The sequence below is a fragment of the Salmo salar genome, chromosome ssa09 (genome assembly GCF_905237065.1).
Source record: "Salmo salar chromosome ssa09, Ssal_v3.1, whole genome shotgun sequence".
Taxonomy (NCBI): domain Eukaryota; kingdom Metazoa; phylum Chordata; class Actinopteri; order Salmoniformes; family Salmonidae; genus Salmo; species Salmo salar.
The window spans coordinates 147,996,452-148,016,451 of NC_059450.1; the positions used below are offsets into that span (position 1 = coordinate 147,996,452).

General features: G+C 46.6%; 1 protein-coding gene across 2 annotated transcripts in view; it reads right to left on the bottom strand.

The window, feature by feature from the left end:
• The window catches only part of LOC106613235 (F-BAR and double SH3 domains protein 2), a 138,356-nt gene that overhangs the window by 57,192 nt on the left and 61,164 nt on the right, over positions 1-20,000 (bottom strand). For both annotated transcript variants that reach the window (XM_045724809.1, XM_045724810.1), the window contains exons 4-6: positions 2,827-2,906; positions 2,586-2,730; positions 161-294 (exon numbers count right to left, since the gene is read on the bottom strand). In XM_045724809.1, coding sequence (XP_045580765.1) covers positions 161-294; positions 2,586-2,730; positions 2,827-2,906 — 359 coding nt within the window. The remainder of the gene's footprint in view (positions 1-160; positions 295-2,585; positions 2,731-2,826; positions 2,907-20,000) is intronic.

The window sequence follows — 20,000 nt, forward strand, 5'->3', positions numbered from 1 at the left end:
GGGTTAGGGTTGAGAGGTAGGTCTGAGTGGTTGGGTTAGGGTTGAGAGGTAGGTCTGAGTGGTTGGTTAGGGTTGAGAGGTAGGTCTGAGTGGTTGGGTTAGGGTTGAGAGGTAGGTCTGAGTGGTTGGTTAGGGTTGAGAGGTAGGTCTGTCCACCTACTTGGCCTCGATGTCAGCCTTCTCTCGAACGGCCTGAGCCACCTGTTCTGAGTCGTAGTATTTCTTCTTGGCTTTGGCCAGGTCCTTCACAGAGTCCTGCAGCTCCACCTGGATACGATTCAACTGTTCTATACTCTACACACAGCACAGAGAGACACAGGTTACACACACACGATAGTCTACACACAGAGGCTACACACACAGATGATATACTAGGATATGGGACACAGACAGATGATATACTAGGATATAGGACACAGATGATATACTAGGATATGGGACACAGATGATATACTAGGATATGGGACACAGATGATATACTAGGATATAGGACACAGATGATATACTCGGATATGGGACACAGATGATATACTAGATTATGGGACACAGATTATATACTAGGATATGGGACACAGACAGATGATATACTAGGATATGGGACACAGATGATATACTAGGATATGGGACACAGACAGATGATATACTAGGATATGGGACACAGATGATATACTAGGATATGGGACACAGATGATATACTAGGATATGGGACACAGATGATATACTAGGATATGGGACACAGATGATATACTAGGATATGGGACACAGACAGATGATATACTAGGATATGGGACACAGACAGATGATATATTACGATATGGGACACAGACAGATGATATACTAGGATATGGGACACACACAGATGATATACTAGGATATGGGACACAGATGATATACTAGGATATGGGACACAGACAGATGATATACTAGGATATGGGACACAGACAGATGATATACTAGGATATGGGACACACACAGATGATATACTAGGATATGGGACACACACAGATGATATACTAGGATATGGGACACAGATGATATACTAGGATATGGGACACAGATGATATAGTAGGATATGGGACACAGACAGATGATATACTAGGATATGGGACACACACAGATGATATACTAGGATATGGGACACAGATGATATACTAGGATATGGGACACAGATGATATACTAGGATATGGGACACAGATTATATACTAGATTATGGGGGACACACAGATGATATACTAGATTATGGGGGACACACAGATGATATACTAGGATATGGGACACAGATGATATACTAGATTATGGGACACACACAGATGATATACTAGGATATGGGACACAGATGATATACTAGGATAAGGGACACAGATGATATACTAGGATATGGGACACAGATGATATACTAGGATATGGGACACAGATGATATACTAGGATATGGGACACACACAGATGATATACTAGGATATGGGACACAGATGATATACTAGGATATGGGACACAGATGATATACTAGGATATGGGACACAGATTATATACTAGGATATGGGACACAGACAGATGATATACTAGGATATGGGACACAGACAGATGATATACTAGGATATGGGACACAGATGATATACTAGGATATGGGACACAGATGATATACTAGGATATGGGACACAGATGATATACTAGGATATGGGACACAGATGATATACTAGGATATGGGACACAGATGATATACTAGGATATGGGACACAGATGATATACTAGGATATGGGACACAGATTATATACTAGGATATGGGACACAGACAGATGATATACTAGGATATGGGACACAGATGATATACTAGGATATGGGACACAGACAGATGATATACTACGATATGGGACACAGACAGATGATATACTAGGATATGGGACACACACAGATGATATACTAGGATATGGGACACAGATGATATACTAGGATATGGGACACAGATGATATACTAGGATATGGGACACAGACAGATGATATACTAGGATATGGGACACACACAGATGATATACTAGGATATGGGACACACACAGATGATATACTAGGATATGGGACACAGATGATATACTAGGATATGGGACACAGATGATATACTAGGATATGGGACACAGATGATATACTAGATTATGGGGGACACACAGATGATATACTAGGATATGGGACACAGATGATATACTAGGATATGGGACACAGATGATATACTAGATTATGGGACACACACAGATGATATACTAGGATATGGGACACAGATGATATACTAGATTATGGGACACACACAGATGATATACTAGGATATGGGACACAGATGATATACTAGGATATGGGACACAGATGATATACTAGGATATGGGACACAGATGATATACTAGGATATGGGACACACACAGATGATATACTAGGATATGGGACACAGATGATAGACTAGGATATGGGACACACACAGATGATATACTAGGATATGGGACACACACAGATGATATACTAGGATATGGGACACACACAGATGATATACTAGGATATGGGACACAGATGATATACTAGGATATGAGACACACACAGCACTACCTTTTTGAGTTGCTGTTCCTTGTATAGCCGTACAGTTTTAGCAGGGTCTGAGATCTCATTCTTGTAGTTGTCACACACGTTGATGCGAGACTGGGTCACCTGTACTGTCCCCTCCAGATAGGACCGCCACACAGCATACACATTCCTACACACAACACACACAGTCAGTTTACGCAACAGGAAGACCGCAAGCCAACCAAGAACAGTGTGTGATGTTAGCAAGGGTCTGTCTTCTACTCACCTGTAGTCTGTGCGTTGGTCGTCAGGTTTGATGCCTGGCCAATCCCTCTTCAGGTACTGACTGGCCAGCTTCTGCAGAGCCTGTATAGATCAACAACAACAGAGACATGACACAGTAATTGTGTTGGGTTGAGGAGTTGAGTCAGTCTACTGTGATATAGATTACTGTGGTGCTGTATAGTATCGGTGATATACGTAGCTTACTGTGGCCCTGTGAAGTGTCAGTGATATAGGTTACTGTGGTGCTGTGTAGTGTCGGTGATATAGGTTTCTGTGGTGCTGTATAATGTCAGTGATATAGGTTACTGTGGTGCTGTATAGTGTCAGTGATATAGGTTACTGTGGTGCTGTATAGTGTCGGTGATATAGGTTACTGTGGTGCTGTATAGTGTCGGGGATATAGGTTACTGTGGTGCTGTATAGTGTCAGTGATATAGGTTACTGTGGTGCTGTATAGTGTCGGTGATATAGGTTACTGTGGTGCTGTATAGTGTCGGTGATATAGGTTACTGTGGTGCTGTATAGTGTCGGTGATATAGGTTACTGTGGTGCTGTATAATGTCAGTGATATAGGTTACTGTGGTGCTGTATAGTGTCAGTGATATAGGTTACTGTGGTGCTGTATAGTGTCGGTGATATAGGTAGCTTACTGTGGCCCTGTATAATGTCAGTGATATAGGTTACTGTGGTGCTGTATAGTGTCAGTGATATAGGTTACTGTGGTGCTGTATAGTGTCAGTGATATAGGTTACTGTGGTGCTGTATAGTGCCAGTGATATAGGTTACTGTGGTGCTGTGTAGTGTCAGTGATATAGATTACTGTGGTGCTGTATAGTGTCAGTGATATAAGTTACTGTGGTGCTGTATAATGTCAGTGATTTAGTTTACTGTGGTGCTGTATAGTGTCAGCGATATAGGTTACTGTGGTGCTGTATAGTGTCAGTGATATAGATTACTGTGGCCCTGAGAGAGTGTTTTCCTGTATACTGTCAGTGTGGTAGAGAGAGAGTGTTCTCCTGTATACTGTCAGTGTGGTAGAGAGAGAGTGTTCTCCTGTATACTGTCAGTGTGGTAGAGAGAGAGTGTTCTCCTGTATACTGTCAGTGTGGTAGAGAGTGTTCTCCTGTATACTGTCAGTGTGGTAGAGAGAGAGTGTTCTCCTGTATACTGTCAGTGTGGTAGAGAGAGAGTGTTCTCCTGTATACTGTCAGTGTGGTAGAGAGAGAGTGTTCTCCTGTATACTGTCAGTGTGGTAGAGAGAGAGTGTTCTCCTGTATACTGTCAGTGTGGTAGAGAGTGTTCTCCTGTATACTGTCAGTGTGGTAGAGAGTGTTCTCCTGTATACTGTCAGTGTGGTAGAGAGAGAGTGTTCTCCTGTATACTGTCAGTGTGGTAGAGAGAGAGTGTTCTCCTGTATACTGTCAGTGTGGTAGAGAGAGAGTGTTCTCCTGTATACTGTCAGTGTGGTAGAGTGTTCTCCTGTATACTGTCAGTGTGGTAGAGAGTGTTCTCCTGTATACTGTCAGTGTGGTAGAGAGTGTTCTCCTGTATACTGTCAGTGTGGTAGAGAGAGAGTGTTCTCCTGTATACTGTCAGTGTGGTAGAGAGAGTGTTCTCCTGTATACTGTCAGTGTGGTAGAGAGAGAGTGTTCTCCTGTATACTGTCAGTGTGGTAGAGAGAGAGTGTTCTCCTGTATACTGTCAGTGTGGTAGAGAGAGAGTGTTCTCCTGTATACTGTCAGTGTGGTAGAGAGAGAGTGTTCTCCTGTATACTGTCAGTGTGGTAGAGAGTGTTCTCCTGTATACTGTCAGTGTGGTAGAGAGTGTTCTCCTGTATACTGTCAGTGTGGTAGAGAGAGTGTTCTCCTGTATACTGTCAGTGTGGTAGGAGAGAGTGTTCTCCTGTATACTGTCAGTGTGGTAGAGAGTGTTCTCCTGTATACTGTCAGTGTGGTAGAGAGTGTTCTCCTGTATACTGTCAGTGTGGTAGAGAGAGTGTTCTCCTGTATACTGTCAGTGTGGTAGAGAGAGAGTGTTCTCCTGTATACTGTCAGTGTGGTAGAGAGAGAGTGTTCTCCTGTATACTGTCAGTGTGGTAGAGAGTGTTCTCCTGTATACTGTCAGTGTGGTAGAGAGTGTTCTCCTGTATACTGTCAGTGTGGTAGAGAGAGAGTGTTCTCCTGTATACTGTCAGTGTGGTAGAGAGAGTGTTCTCCTGTATACTGTCAGTGTGGTAGAGAGTGTTCTCCTGTATACTGTCAGTGTGGTAGAGAGTGTTCTCCTGTATACTGTCAGTGTGGTAGAGAGTGTTCTCCTGTATACTGTCAGTGTGGTGAGAGAGAGTGTTCTCCTGTATACTGTCAGTGTGGTAGAGAGAGAGTGTTCTCCTGTATACTGTCAGTGTGGTAGAGAGAGAGTGTTCTCCTGTATACTGTCAGTGTGGTAGAGAGAGAGTGTTCTCCTGTATACTGTCAGTGTGGTAGAGAGAGAGTGTTCTCCTGTATACTGTCAGTGTGGTAGAGAGAGTGTTCTCCTGTATACTGTCAGTGTGGTAGAGAGTGTTCTCCTGTATACTGTCAGTGTGGTAAGAGAGAGTGTTCTCCTGTATACTGTCAGTGTGGTGAGAGAGAGTGTTCTCCTGTATACTGTCAGTGTGGTAGAGAGTGTTCTCCTGTATACTGTCAGTGTGGTAGAGAGTGTTCTCCTGTATACTGTCAGTGTGGTAGAGAGTGTTCTCCTGTATACTGTCAGTGTGGTAGAGAGAGTGTTCTCCTGTATACTGTCAGTGTGGTAGAGAGAGTGTTCTCCTGTATACTGTCAGTGTGGTAGAGAGAGAGTGTTCTCCTGTATACTGTCAGTGTGGTAGAGAGAGAGTGTTCTCCTGTATACTGTCAGTGTGGTAGAGAGAGTGTTCTCCTGTATACTGTCAGTGTGGTAGAGAGAGAGTGTTCTCCTGTATACTGTCAGTGTGGTAGAGAGAGAGTGTTCTCCTGTATACTGTCAGTGTGGTAGAGAGAGAGTGTTCTCCTGTATACTGTCAGTGTGGTAGAGAGTGTTCTCCTGTATACTGTCAGTGTGGTAGAGAGTGTTCTCCTGTATACTGTCAGTGTGGTAGAGAGTGTTCTCCTGTATACTGTCAGTGTGGTAGAGAGTGTTCTCCTGTATACTGTCAGTGTGGTAGAGAGTGTTCTCCTGTATACTGTCAGTGTGGTAGAGAGTGTTCTCCTGTATACTGTCAGTGTGGTAGAGAGTGTTCTCCTGTATACTGTCAGTGTGGTAGAGAGTGTTCTCCTGTATACTGTCAGTGTGGTAGAGAGTGTTCTCCTGTATACTGTCAGTGTGGTAGAGAGTGTTCTCCTGTATACTGTCAGTGTGGTAGAGAGTGTTCTCCTGTATACTGTCAGTGTGGTAGAGAGTGTTCTCCTGTATACTGTCAGTGTGGTAGAGAGAGAGTGTTCTCCTGTATACTGTCAGTGTGGTAGAGAGAGAGTGTTCTCCTGTATACTGTCAGTGTGGTAGAGAGTGTTCTCCTGTATACTGTCAGTGTGGTAGAGAGTGTTCTCCTGTATACTGTCAGTGTGGTAGAGAGTGTTCTCCTGTATACTGTCAGTGTGGTAGAGAGTGTTCTCCTGTATACTGTCAGTGTGGTAGAGAGTGTTCTCCTGTATACTGTCAGTGTGGTAGAGAGTGTTCTCCTGTATACTGTCAGTGTGGTAGAGAGTGTTCTCCTGTATACTGTCAGTGTGGTAGAGAGTGTTCTCCTGTATACTGTCAGTGTGGTAGAGAGTGTTCTCCTGTATACTGTCAGTGTGGTAGAGAGTGTTCTCCTGTATACTGTCAGTGTGGTAGAGAGTGTTCTCCTGTATACTGTCAGTGTGGTAGAGAGTGTTCTCCTGTATACTGTCAGTGTGGTAGAGAGAGTGTTCTCCTGTATACTGTCAGTGTGGTAGAGAGAGAGTGTTATCCTGTATACTGTCAGTGTGGTAGAGAGAGAGTGTTCTCCTGTATACTGTCAGTGTGGTAGAGAGTGTTCTCCTGTATACTGTCAGTGTGGTAGAGAGTGTTATCCTGTATACTGTCAGTGTGTTAGAGAGTGTTCTCCTGTATACTGTCAGTGTGGTAGAGAGAGAGTGTTCTCCTGTATACTGTCAGTGTGGTAGAGAGTGTTCTCCTGTATACTGTCAGTGTGGTAGAGAGTGTTATCCTGTATACTGTCAGTGTGGTAGAGAGAGAGTGTTCTCCTGTATACTGTCAGTGTGGTAGAGAGTGTTCTCCTGTATACTGTCAGTGTGTTAGAGAGTGTTCTCCTGTATACTGTCAGTGTGGTAGAGAGAGAGTGTTCACCTGTATACTGTCAGTGTGGTAGAGAGTGTTATCCTGTATACTGTCAGTGTGGTAGAGAGAGAGTGTTATCCTGTATACTGTCAGTGTGGTAGAGAGTGTTCTCCTGTATACTGTCAGTGTGGTAGAGAGTGTTCTCCTGTATACTGTCAGTGTGGTAGAGAGTGTTCTCCTGTATACTGTCAGTGTGGTAGAGAGTGTTATCCTGTATACTGTCAGTGTGTTAGAGAGTGTTCTCCTGTATACTGTCAGTGTGGTAGAGAGTGTTATCCTGTATACTGTCAGTGTGGTAGAGAGTGTTCTCCTGTATACTGTCAGTGTGGTAGAGAGAGAGTGTTCTCCTGTATACTGTCAGTGTGTTAGAGAGTGTTCTCCTGTATACTGTCAGTGTGGTAGAGAGTGTTCTCCTGTATACTGTCAGTGTGGTAGAGAGTGTTATCCTGTATACTGTCAGTGTGTTAGAGAGAGAGTGTTCTCCTGTATACTGTCAGTGTGGTAGAGAGTGTTATCCTGTATACTGTCAGTGTGTTAGAGAGTGTTCTCCTGTATACTGTCAGTGTGTTAGAGAGTGTTATCCTGTATACTGTCAGTGTGTTAGAGAGAGAGTGTTCTCCTGTATACTGTCAGTGTGTTAGAGAGTGTTATCCTGTATACTGTCAGTGTGGTAGAGAGTGTTCTCCTGTATACTGTCAGTGTGGTAGAGAGTGTTATCCTGTATACTGTCAGTGTGTTAGAGAGTGTTCTCCTGTATACTGTCAGTGTGGTAGAGAGAGAGTGTTCTCCTGTATACTGTCAGTGTGGTAGAGAGAGAGTGTTCTCCTGTATACTGTCAGTGTGGTAGAGAGTGTTATCCTGTATACTGTCAGTGTGGTAGAGAGTGTTCTCCTGTATACTGTCAGTGTGGTAGAGAGTGTTCTCCTGTATACTGTCAGTGTGGTAGAGAGTGTTCTCCTGTATACTGTCAGTGTGGTAGAGAGTGTTATCCTGTATACTGTCAGTGTGGTAGAGAGAGAGTGTTCTCCTGTATACTGTCAGTGTGGTAGAGAGAGAGTGTTCTCCTGTATACTGTCAGTGTGGTAGAGAGAGTGTTCTCCTGTATACTGTCAGTGTGGTAGAGAGAGAGTGTTCTCCTGTATACTGTCAGTGTGGTAGAGAGAGAGTGTTCTCCTGTATACTGTCAGTGTGGTAGAGAGTGTTCTCCTGTATACTGTCAGTGTGGTAGAGAGAGAGTGTTCTCCTGTATACTGTCAGTGTGGTAGAGAGTGTTCTCCTGTATACTGTCAGTGTGGTAGAGAGTGTTCTCCTGTATACTGTCAGTGTGGTAGAGAGTGTTCTCCTGTATACTGTCAGTGTGGTAGAGAGAGAGTGTTCTCCTGTATACTGTCAGTGTGTTAGAGAGTGTTCTCCTGTATACTGTCAGTGTGGTAGAGAGTGTTCTCCTGTATACTGTCAGTGTGGTAGAGAGTGTTCTCCTGTATACTGTCAGTGTGGTAGAGAGAGAGTGTTCTCCTGTATACTGTCAGTGTGGTAGAGAGAGAGTGTTATCCTGTATACTGTCAGTGTGGTAGAGAGTGTTCTCCTGTATACTGTCAGTGTGGTAGAGAGAGAGTGTTCTCCTGTATACTGTCAGTGTGGTAGAGAGTGTTATCCTGTATACTGTCAGTGTGTTAGAGAGTGTTCTCCTGTATACTGTCAGTGTGGTAGAGAGTGTTCTCCTGTATACTGTCAGTGTGTTAGAGAGTGTTCTCCTGTATACTGTCAGTGTGGTAGAGAGTGTTATCCTGTATACTGTCAGTGTGTTAGAGAGTGTTCTCCTGTATACTGTCAGTGTGGTAGAGAGTGTTCTCCTGTATACTGTCAGTGTGTTAGAGAGAGAGTGTTCTCCTGTATACTGTCAGTGTGGTAGAGAGAGAGTGTTCTCCTGTATACTGTCAGTGTGGTAGAGAGTGTTCTCCTGTATACTGTCAGTGTGGTAGAGAGTGTTCTCCTGTATACTGTCAGTGTGGTAGAGAGTGTTCTCCTGTATACTGTCAGTGTGGTAGAGAGTGTTCTCCTGTATACTGTCAGTGTGGTAGAGAGTGTTCTCCTGTATACTGTCAGTGTGGTAGAGAGTGTTATCCTGTATACTGTCAGTGTGGTAGAGAGTGTTCTCCTGTATACTGTCAGTGTGGTAGAGAGTGTTCTCCTGTATACTGTCAGTGTGTTAGAGAGTGTTCTCCTGTATACTGTCAGTGTGTTAGAGAGTGTTCTCCTGTATACTGTCAGTGTGTTAGAGAGTGTTCTCCTGTATACTGTCAGTGTGGTAGAGAGTGTTCTCCTGTATACTGTCAGTGTGGTAGAGAGTGTTCTCCTGTATACTGTCAGTGTGGTAGAGAGAGAGTGTTCTCCTGTATACTGTCAGTGTGGTAGAGAGTGTTCTCCTGTATACTGTCAGTGTGGTAGAGAGTGTTCTCCTGTATACTGTCAGTGTGGTAGAGAGTGTTATCCTGTATACTGTCAGTGTGTTAGAGAGTGTTCTCCTGTATACTGTCAGTGTGGTAGAGAGAGAGTGTTATCCTGTATACTGTCAGTGTGGTAGAGAGTGTTCTCCTGTATACTGTCAGTGTGGTAGAGAGTGTTATCCTGTATACTGTCAGTGTGTTAGAGAGTGTTCTCCTGTATACTGTCAGTGTGGTAGAGAGTGTTCTCCTGTATACTGTCAGTGTGGTAGAGAGTGTTATCCTGTATACTGTCAGTGTGTTAGAGAGTGTTCTCCTGTATACTGTCAGTGTGGTAGAGAGTGTTCTCCTGTATACTGTCAGTGTGGTAGAGAGAGAGTGTTATCCTGTATACTGTCAGTGTGTTAGAGAGTGTTCTCCTGTATACTGTCAGTGTGTTAGAGAGTGTTATCCTGTATACTGTCAGTGTGGTAGAGAGTGTTCTCCTGTATACTGTCAGTGTGGTAGAGAGTGTTATCCTGTATACTGTCAGTGTGTTAGAGAGTGTTCTCCTGTATACTGTCAGTGTGTTAGAGAGTGTTATCCTGTATACTGTCAGTGTGTTAGAGAGTGTTATCCTGTATACTGTCAGTGTGGTAGAGAGTGTTCTCCTGTATACTGTCAGTGTGGTAGAGAGTGTTATCCTGTATACTGTCAGTGTGGTAGAGAGTGTTCTCCTGTATACTGTCAGTGTGGTAGAGAGTGTTATCCTGTATACTGTCAGTGTGGTAGAGAGAGAGTGTTCTCCTGTATACTGTCAGTGTGTTAGAGAGTGTTCTCCTGAATACTGTCAGTGTGGTAGAGAGAGAGTGTTCTCCTGTATACTGTCAGTGTGGTAGAGAGTGTTCTCCTGTATACTGTCAGTGTGGTAGAGAGTGTTCTCCTGTATACTGTCAGTGTGGTAGAGAGTGTTCTCCTGAATACTGTCAGTGTGGTAGAGAGAGAGTGTTCTCCTGTATACTGTCAGTGTGGTAGAGAGTGTTCTCCTGTATACTGTCAGTGTGGTAGAGAGTGTTCTCCTGTATACTGTCAGTGTGGTAGAGAGTGTTATCCTGTATACTGTCAGTGTGGTAGAGAGTGTTCTCCTGTATACTGTCAGTGTGGTAGAGAGAGAGTGTTATCCTGTATACTGTCAGTGTGGTAGAGAGTGTTATCCTGTATACTGTCAGTGTGGTAGAGAGTGTTATCCTGTATACTGTCAGTGTGGTAGAGAGTGTTATCCTGTATACTGTCAGTGTGGTAGAGAGTGTTCTCCTGTATACTGTCAGTGTGGTAGAGAGAGAGTGTTATCCTGTATACTGTCAGTGTGTTAGAGAGTGTTCTCCTGTATACTGTCAGTGTGGTAGAGAGTGTTCTCCTGTATACTGTCAGTGTGGTAGAGAGTGTTCTCCTGTATACTGTCAGTGTGGTAGAGAGTGTTCTCCTGTATACTGTCAGTGTGGTAGAGAGAGAGTGTTATCCTGTATACTGTCAGTGTGTTAGAGAGTGTTATCCTGTATACTGTCAGTGTGGTAGAGAGTGTTCTCCTGTATACTGTCAGTGTGGTAGAGAGTGTTATCCTGTATACTGTCAGTGTGGTAGAGAGTGTTATCCTGTATACTGTCAGTGTGGTAGAGAGTGTTCTCCTGTATACTGTCAGTGTGGTAGAGAGAGAGTGTTCTCCTGTATACTGTCAGTGTGTTAGAGAGTGTTCTCCTGTATACTGTCAGTGTGGTAGAGAGTGTTCTCCTGTATACTGTCAGTGTGTTAGAGAGTGTTCTCCTGTATACTGTCAGTGTGTTAGAGAGTGTTCTCCTGTATACTGTCAGTGTGTTAGAGAGTGTTCTCCTGTATACTGTCAGTGTGGTAGAGAGTGTTCTCCTGTATACTGTCAGTGTGGTAGAGAGTGTTCTCCTGTATACTGTCAGTGTGTTAGAGAGTGTTCTCCTGTATACTGTCAGTGTGGTAGAGAGAGAGTGTTCACCTGTATACTGTCAGTGTGGTAGAGAGTGTTATCCTGTATACTGTCAGTGTGGTAGAGAGTGTTATCCTGTATACTGTCAGTGTGGTAGAGAGTGTTCTCCTGTATACTGTCAGTGTGGTAGAGAGTGTTATCCTGTATACTGTCAGTGTGGTAGAGAGTGTTCTCCTGTATACTGTCAGTGTGGTAGAGAGTGTTCTCCTGTATACTGTCAGTGTGGTAGAGAGTGTTCTCCTGTATACTGTCAGTGTGGTAGAGAGTGTTCTCCTGTATACTGTCAGTGTGGTAGAGAGTGTTCTCCTGTATACTGTCAGTGTGGTAGAGAGTGTTCTCCTGTATACTGTCAGTGTGGTAGAGAGAGAGTGTTCTCCTGTATACTGTCAGTGTGGTAGAGAGTGTTCTCCTGTATACTGTCAGTGTGGTAGAGAGTGTTCTCCTGTATACTGTCAGTGTGGTAGAGAGTGTTCTCCTGTATACTGTCAGTGTGGTAGAGAGTGTTCTCCTGTATACTGTCAGTGTGGTAGAGAGTGTTCTCCTGTATACTGTCAGTGTGGTAGAGAGAGAGTGTTCTCCTGTATACTGTCAGTGTGTTAGAGAGAGAGTGTTCTCCTGTATACTGTCAGTGTGGTAGAGAGTGTTCTCCTGTATACTGTCAGTGTGGTAGAGAGTGTTCTCCTAGCCTCAACAGATAACAATCATTAATAAAACAGCAGCAACAACAAGCTGGTTCCAATCAGGACAAATAGAGCTTCAGGGCCCATTGATGATGTGTCCCACCCTCTCTCATGTCCTCCTTTCTCTCTCTCTCATGTCCCTCTCTCTCTCTCTCTCCTGTCGTGTCTCTCTCATGTCCCTCCCTCTCATGCCCCTCTCATTCGCTCATGTCCTCCTTTCTCTCTCTCTCTCTCCTGTCGTGTCTCTCTCTCTCTCTCTCATGTCCCTCCCTCTCATGTCCCACCCTCTCATGCCCCTCTCATTCTCTCATGTCCCTCTCTCTCATATGTCCCTCTCTCTCATATGTCCCTCTCTCATATGTACCTCTCTCTCTCTCTCTCTCTCTCATATGTACCTCTCTCTCTCTCTCTCTCTCTCATATGTCCCTCTCTCATATGTCCCTCTCTCTCTCATATGTTCCTCTCTCATATGTCCCTCTCTCTCCCTCTCTCTCTCATATGTCCCTCTCTCATATGTCCCTCTTTCATATGTCCCTCTCTCTCCCATATGTCCCTCTCTCTCTCATATGTCCCTCTCTCATATGTCCCTCTCTCTCTCATATGTCCCTCTCCCATATGTCCCTCTCTCTCCCATATGTCCCTCTCTCTCCCATATGTCCCTCTCTCTCCCATATGTCCCTCTCTTTCTCTCTCATATGTCCCTCTCTCATATGTCCCTCTCTCTCCCATATGTCCCTCTCTCTCCCATATGTCCCTCTCTTTCTCTCTCATATGTCCCTCTCTCATATGTCCCTCTCTCTCTCATATGTCCCTCTCTCTCTCATATGTCCCTCTCTCTCCCATATGTCCCTCTCTTTCTCTCTCATATGTCCCTCTCTCATATGTCCCTCTCTCTCTCATATGTCCCTCTCTCATATGTCTCTCTCTCTCTCAATTCAATTAATTTTAATTCAATGGGCTTTATTGGCATGGGAAACATATGTTTACATTGCCAAAGCAAGTGCAGTACTGTAGATAATAAACAAAAGTGAAATAAACAATGAACAGTAATCTTCAAAAGCTTCAAAGAATGTCTCTCTCTCTCTGTCTCTACAGCTTGAGCTCTCTCTCTGTCTCTCTCTGTCTCTCTACAGCTTGAGCTCTCTCTACAGCTCTCTCTGTCTACAGCTCTCTCTCTCTACAGCTCTCTCTCTCTACAGCTCTCTCTCTCTACTGCTCTCTCTGTCTACAGCTCTCTCTGTCTACAGCTCTCTCTCTACAACTCTCTCTCTCTCTGTCTCTCTCTGTCTCTACAGCTTGAGCTCTCTCTCTGTCTCTCTCTCTCTCTCTACAGCTTGAGCTCTCTCTACAGCTCTCTCTCTCTACAGCTCTCTCTCTCTACAGCTCTCTCTCTCTACAGCTCTCTCTCTCTCTACAGCTCTCTCTCTCTCTGTCTCTCTCTCTCTCTCTCTCTCTACAGCTTGAGCTCTCTCTACAGCTTGAGCTCTCTCTACAGCTCTCTCTCTCTCTCTACAGCTCTCTCTCTGTCTCTCTCTCTCTCTACAGCTTGAGCTCTCTCTACAGCTCTCTCTCTCTCTACAGCTCTCTCTCTCTACAGCTCTCTCTCTACAGCTCTCTCTCTCTCTCTACAGCTCTCTCTCTCTACAGCTCTCTCTCTCTACAGCTCTCTCTCTACAGCTCTCTCTCTCTCTCTCTCTACAGCTCTCTCTACAGCTCTCTCTCTCTCTACAGCTCTCTCTCTCTACAGCTCTCTCTCTCTATAGCTCTCTCTCTCTATAGCTCTCTCTCTATATAGCTCTCTCTCTCTATAGCTCTCTCTACAGCTCTCTCTCTCACTCACTCACTCAATTCAATTTGCTTTATTGGCATGATGTAACAATGTACATATTGCCAAAGCTTCCTTTGGATATTTACAATATATACATAAAAAAAAAAAGAGTATCATAATTGTGAACGGGATAACAGTAACAACAATAACCATACATTGAACAATAACAATAAGCATACAGTAGAGGACATGTGCAGGTTGATTGGTCTGTCAGACACTGTCCCTCATCTTATGGCAGGCAGCAATGTAGTGCGCTGCCAACCCACAGCTCTCTGCGTCCTCCCCCAACAGGACGGGTAGCCTATCCTCATCAGAGAGGTCTTTAAAACCTTGAATAAGGGTTTCAAATTTGGGAAAATGACACTCTAATTGTTTATATTTTTTACATTTTGTCAGGAAATGCAGCTCCGTCTCAGGTTCTGCTGTGGTGCAGTGGTTGCACAGCCTTTCCTCTACAGGGAGCCAGGTTTTCCTGTGTCTACCCTTCTCAATGGAAAGGCTGTGCTCACTGAGCCTGTACTTTGTCAAGGTTTTTCTAAGGTTTTGATCAGTAACCATGGTCAAATATTTAGCCATAGTGTACTGTCGATTTAGGGCTCTCTCATATGCCCCTCTCTCTCTCTCTCTCTCTCTCTCTCTCTCTATCTCTCATGTCCCTCTATCTCTCATGTCCCTCTCTCTCTCTCTCTCTCTCTCTCGCTCTCTCTCATATGCCCCTCTCTCATGCCCCTCTCTATCTCTCATGTCCCTCTATCTCTCATGCCCCTCTCTCTCTCTCTCTCTCTCTATCTCTCATGTCCCTCTATCTCTCATGTCCCTCTCTCTCTCTCTCTCTCTCTCTCATATGCCCCTCTCTCATGCCCCTCTCTCTCTCTCTCTCTCTCTCTCTCTCATGTCCCTCTATCTCTCATGTCCATCTCTCTCTCTCTCTTGTCCCTCTCTCGCTTGTCACTCTCTCTCTCTCGTCCCTCTCTCTCTCTTGTCCCCCTTGCTCTCTTGTCCCTTTCTCGCTCTCGTCCCTCTCTCGCTCTCATCCCTCTCTCTCTCTCTCTTGTCCCTCTCTCTCTTGCTTGTCCCTCTCTCTCTCGCTTGTCCCTCTCTTGTCCCTCTCTCTCTCTCTTGTCCCTCTCGCTTGTCCCTCTCTCTCTCGCTTGTCCCTCTCTTGTCCCTCTCTCTCTCTCTTGTCTCTCTCTTGTCCCTCTCTCTCTCTCTTGTCCCTCTCGCTTGTCCCTCTCTCTCTCGCTTGTCCCTCTCTTGTCCCTCTCTCTCTCTCTTGTCTCTCTCTCTTGTCCCTTTCTCTCTCTTTTGTCCCTTTCTCTCTCTCTTGTCCCTCTCTGGCTTGTCCCTCTCTCGCTTGTCCCCCTCTCTCTTGACCCCCTCTCTCTTGTCCCTCTCTCGCTTGTCCCTCTCTCTCTTGTCCCTCTCTCTCTTTTCCCCCTCTCTCTTTTCCCCCTCTCTCTTTTCCCCCTCTCTCTTTTCCCCCTCTCTCTTGTCACTCTCTCGCTTGTCCCTCTCTCGCTTGTCCCTCTCTCTCTTGTCCCCCTCTCTCTTGTCCCTCTCTATCTTGTCCCTCTCTCGCTTGTCCCTCTCTCTCTTGTCCCTCTCTCGCTTGTCCCTCTCTCTCTTGTCCCTCTCTCTCTTTTCCCCCTCTCTCTTTTCCCCCTCTCTCTTTTCCCCCTCTCTCTTTTCCCCCTCTCTCTTTTCCCCCTCTCTCTTGTCACTCTCTCGCTTGTCCCTCTCTCGCTTGTCCCTCTCTCTCTTGTCCCCCTCTCTCTTGTCCCTCTCTATCTTGTCCCTCTCTCGCTTGTCCCTCTCTCTCTTGTCCCTCTCTCGCTTGTCCCTCTCTCGCTTGTCCCCCTCTCTCTTGTGTCCCCCTCTCTCTTGTCCCCCTCTCTCTTGTCCCTCTCTTTCTTGTCCCCCTCTCTCTTTTCCCCCTCTCTCTTTTCCCCCTCTCTCTTGTCACTCTCTCGCTTGTCCCTCTCTCGCTTGTCCCTCTCTCTCTTGTCCCTCTCTCTCTTGTCACTCTCTCGCTTGTCCCTCTCTCGCTTGTCCCCCTCTCTCGCTTGTCCCTCTCTCGCTTGTCCCTCTCTCTCTTGTCCCTCTCTCTCTTGTCCCTCTCTCGCTTGTCCCTCTCTCGCTTGTCCCTCTCTCGCTTGTCCCCCTCTCTCTTGTGTCCCCCTCTCTCTTGTCCCTCTCTCGCTTGTCCCTCTCTCGCTTGTCCCTCTCTCGCTTGTCCCCCTCTCGCTTGTCCCTCTCTCGCTTGTCCCTCTCTCGCTTGTCCCTCTCTCGCTTGTCCCTCTCTCTCATGTCCCTCTCTCTCTCAATCTCACAGATGGCCAATGAGGACACACACATGGATCAACTATCCTCATGTGATTGTTTCATACCTCCAGTACTGCCCGTGGTGTTAGGGGAGGGCAGGCCTGGGGAGAAAGTTCCACCATGGGGGAGACTACAGCCTACTGACCCCCCTCTAAAGCCCTACCATGGGAAACACTTTGGCTCAGATATGTGAAATAACATCATCACAGCTGTAATAGAAAAACAACACACACACACACAGGGGGGCACTGGGCTGGGGGTTAGGGTGTGTGTGTCTGCATCAGAGAGAAAGAGGCATTCAACTCCTCTCAATGGATACAGTGATCAGCTGGCCTTACATCTTCTATTTACCTTCCTCCACCCTTCCTCCTCTTCCTCAAAGTAGAGGCTCAAAATAACTCACATAAACACACAGGCTTAGTTTATCCTCAGCCTCCAACCCCACAAATGTGGTCCTGTCTCGCTTCTCTTTGGTTCGGTCTTGTCAGTACAGCACCAGACCAGGACCGTGTCTTGTCAGCACCAGACCAGGACCGTGTCTTGTCAGTACAGCACCAGACCAGGACCGTGTCTTGTCAGCACCAGACCAGGACCGTGTCTTGTCAGCACCAGACCAGGACAGAGTCTTGTCAGCACCAGACCAGGACAGAGTCTTGTCAGTACAGCACCAGACCAGGACAGTGTCTTGTCAGCACCAGACCAGGACAGAGTCTTGTCAGTACAGCACCAGACCAGGACAGTGTCTTGTCAGTACAGCACCAGACCAGGACAGTGTCTTGTCAGCACCAGACCAGGACAGAGTCTTGTCAGCACCAGACCAGGACAGTGTCTTGTCAGTACAGCACCAGACCAGCACAGTGTCTTGTCAGCACCAGACCAGGACAGTGTCTTGTCAGTACAGCACCAGACAAGGACAGTGTCTTGTCAGTACAGCACCAGACCAGGACCGTGTCTTGTCAGCACCAGACCAGGACCGTGTCTTGTCAGCACCAGACCAGGACCGTGTCTTGTCAGTACAGCACCAGACCAGGACCGTGTCTTGTCAGCACCAGACCAGGACCGTGTCTTGTCAGCACCAGATCAGGACCGTGTCTTGTCAGTACAGCACCAGACCAGGACAGTGTCTTGTCAGTACAGCACCAGGCCAGGACAGAGTCTTGTCAGCAATAGACCAGGACAGAGTCTTGTCAGCACCAGACCAGGACAGAGTCTTGTCAGCACCAGACCAGGACAGAGTCTTGTCAGTACAGCACCAGACCAGGACAGTGTCTTGTCAGCACCAGACCAGGACAGAGTCTTGTCAGTACAGCACCAGACCAGGACAGTGTCTTGTCAGTACAGCACCAGACCAGGACAGTGTCTTGTCAGCACCAGACCAGGACAGTGTCTTGTCAGTACAGCACCAGACAAGGACAGAGTCTTGTCAGTACAGCACCAGGACAGGACAGTGTCTTGTCAGTACAGCACCAGACCAGGACAGTGTCTTGTCAGTACAGCACCAGACCAGGACAGAGTCTTGTCAGCACCAGACCAGTGTCTTGTCAGTACAACACCAGACCAGTGTCTTGTCAGTACAGCACCAGACCAGTGTCTTGTCAGTACAGCACCAGGACAGGACAGTGTCTTGTCAGTACAGCACCAGACCAGGACAGTCTCTGGTCAGTACAGCACCAGACCAGGACAGAGTCTTGTCAGCACCAGACCAGGACAGTGTCTTGTCAGTACAGCACCAGGCCAGGACAGTGTCTGGTCAGTACAGCACCAGGACCGTGTCTTGTCGGCACCAGACCAGGACCGTGTCTTGTCAGCACCAGACCAGGACCGTGTCTTGTCAGCACCAGACCAAGACCGTGTCTTGTCGGCACCAGACCAGGACCGTGTCTTGTCAGTACAGCACCAGACCAGGACCGTGTCTTGTCAGTACAGCACCAGACCAGGACAGAGTCTGGTCAGTACAGCACCAGACCAGGACAGTGTCTTGTCAGTACAGCACCAGACCAGGACAGTGTCTTGTCAGTACAGCACCAGACCAGGATCGTGTCTTGTCAGCACCAGACCAGGACCGAGTCTTGTCAGCACCAGATCAGGACCGTGTCTTGTCAGCACCAGACCAGGACCGAGTCAGCTGATTATCGCTACATTAGGATCAGGCCCTGAGTTAGACCTGGGAGACCAGTACCAGGTGACAGGACTGGTCTAGAACCAGAGAGAACCAGAAATACCAGAAAACACTGTAACCTGCAAGGACTAGAGCAGAAAGCATACACACATCACTCAACCCCAACGAAGTGAGGTAGGTTAAAGGATATGAGGTCACCTCCAGCCTCGGAGCATGGACAAAACACTGGCATAGGCAGGCACACACACACTTCCTGTTTTTGTCCATGCCAGAGAGGATAAGAGGGCACTCAGACCACAGGATATCCTGACCAGACCAGAGAGAGGGAGAGACGGAGAGAAAGAGAGAGGGAGAGAAAGAGAGAAAGGGAGAGAGGGAGCGAGCGGGAGAGAGGAAGAGAAAGAGTGAATGTGATGTGATGCATGTCGACATTGTCAGCTCAAGTGCAGCAGAAAGTGTAGCAGAAAGTGTCGCAAATCAATCACCATCCCTCCATCTCACACACTCGTCAGCCCTACAGTCACCTTCATGATCTTTCTGTCTCTTTGTCTGAAATTCCCTCTCTGAACCGGTCCTTTTCTATTTCGCTCTTAGAACCCCACACACACACACACACACACACACACACACACACACACACACACACACACACACACACACACACAGGGTTTGTAGAAGTGACCAGAGAGAGAGAGAGAGAGTTGAGCTGCTGAGCCCGATCAGGAACACTGGCTGACAGGTGAATATGAGCAGTATGTATGGTATAGCCATGTGTGAGTGAGTGTATATATGGTGTGTGTGTGTGTGTGTGTGTGTGTGTGTGTGTGAGTAGAGGTTTTTGTGTGTGTGTGTGTGTGTGTGTGTGTGTTTGAGCAGATGACACAAGTGAAACACACACACATAGCAATTATGTAAATGACCCGGCCTTTCCCCGTAATTTTCCCAGGAACAGAGGAGGGAAGGATGAGGAGGAGAGGGGGAGGAGTGAGGGATGAGAAGGGAGGGATGAGAGGAGGAGAGGGGGAGGAGTGAGGGATGAGAAGGGAGGGATGAGAGGAGGAGAGGGGGAGGAGTGAGGGATGAGAGGAGGAAGGGATGAGAGGAGGAGAGGGGGAGGAGTGAGGGATGACAGGAGGAAGGGATGAGAAGAGGAGAGGGGGAGGAGTGAGGGATGAGAGGAGGAAGGGATGAGAAGAGGAGAGGGGGTAAAGAGGAGAGGGAGGGGCTGAGGAGCTGCAGTGCGGACTCCAGACAGACAATTGTTCTCTAGACAAGGAGAGAGATGCTGCAACACACACACACACTACACACACACCGAGCTCTCACACACACACACTACACACACACCGAGCTCTCACACACACACACTACACACACACCGAGCTCTCACACACACACACTACACACACACCGAGCTCTCACACACTCTCTCTCTCTCTCTCACACACTACACA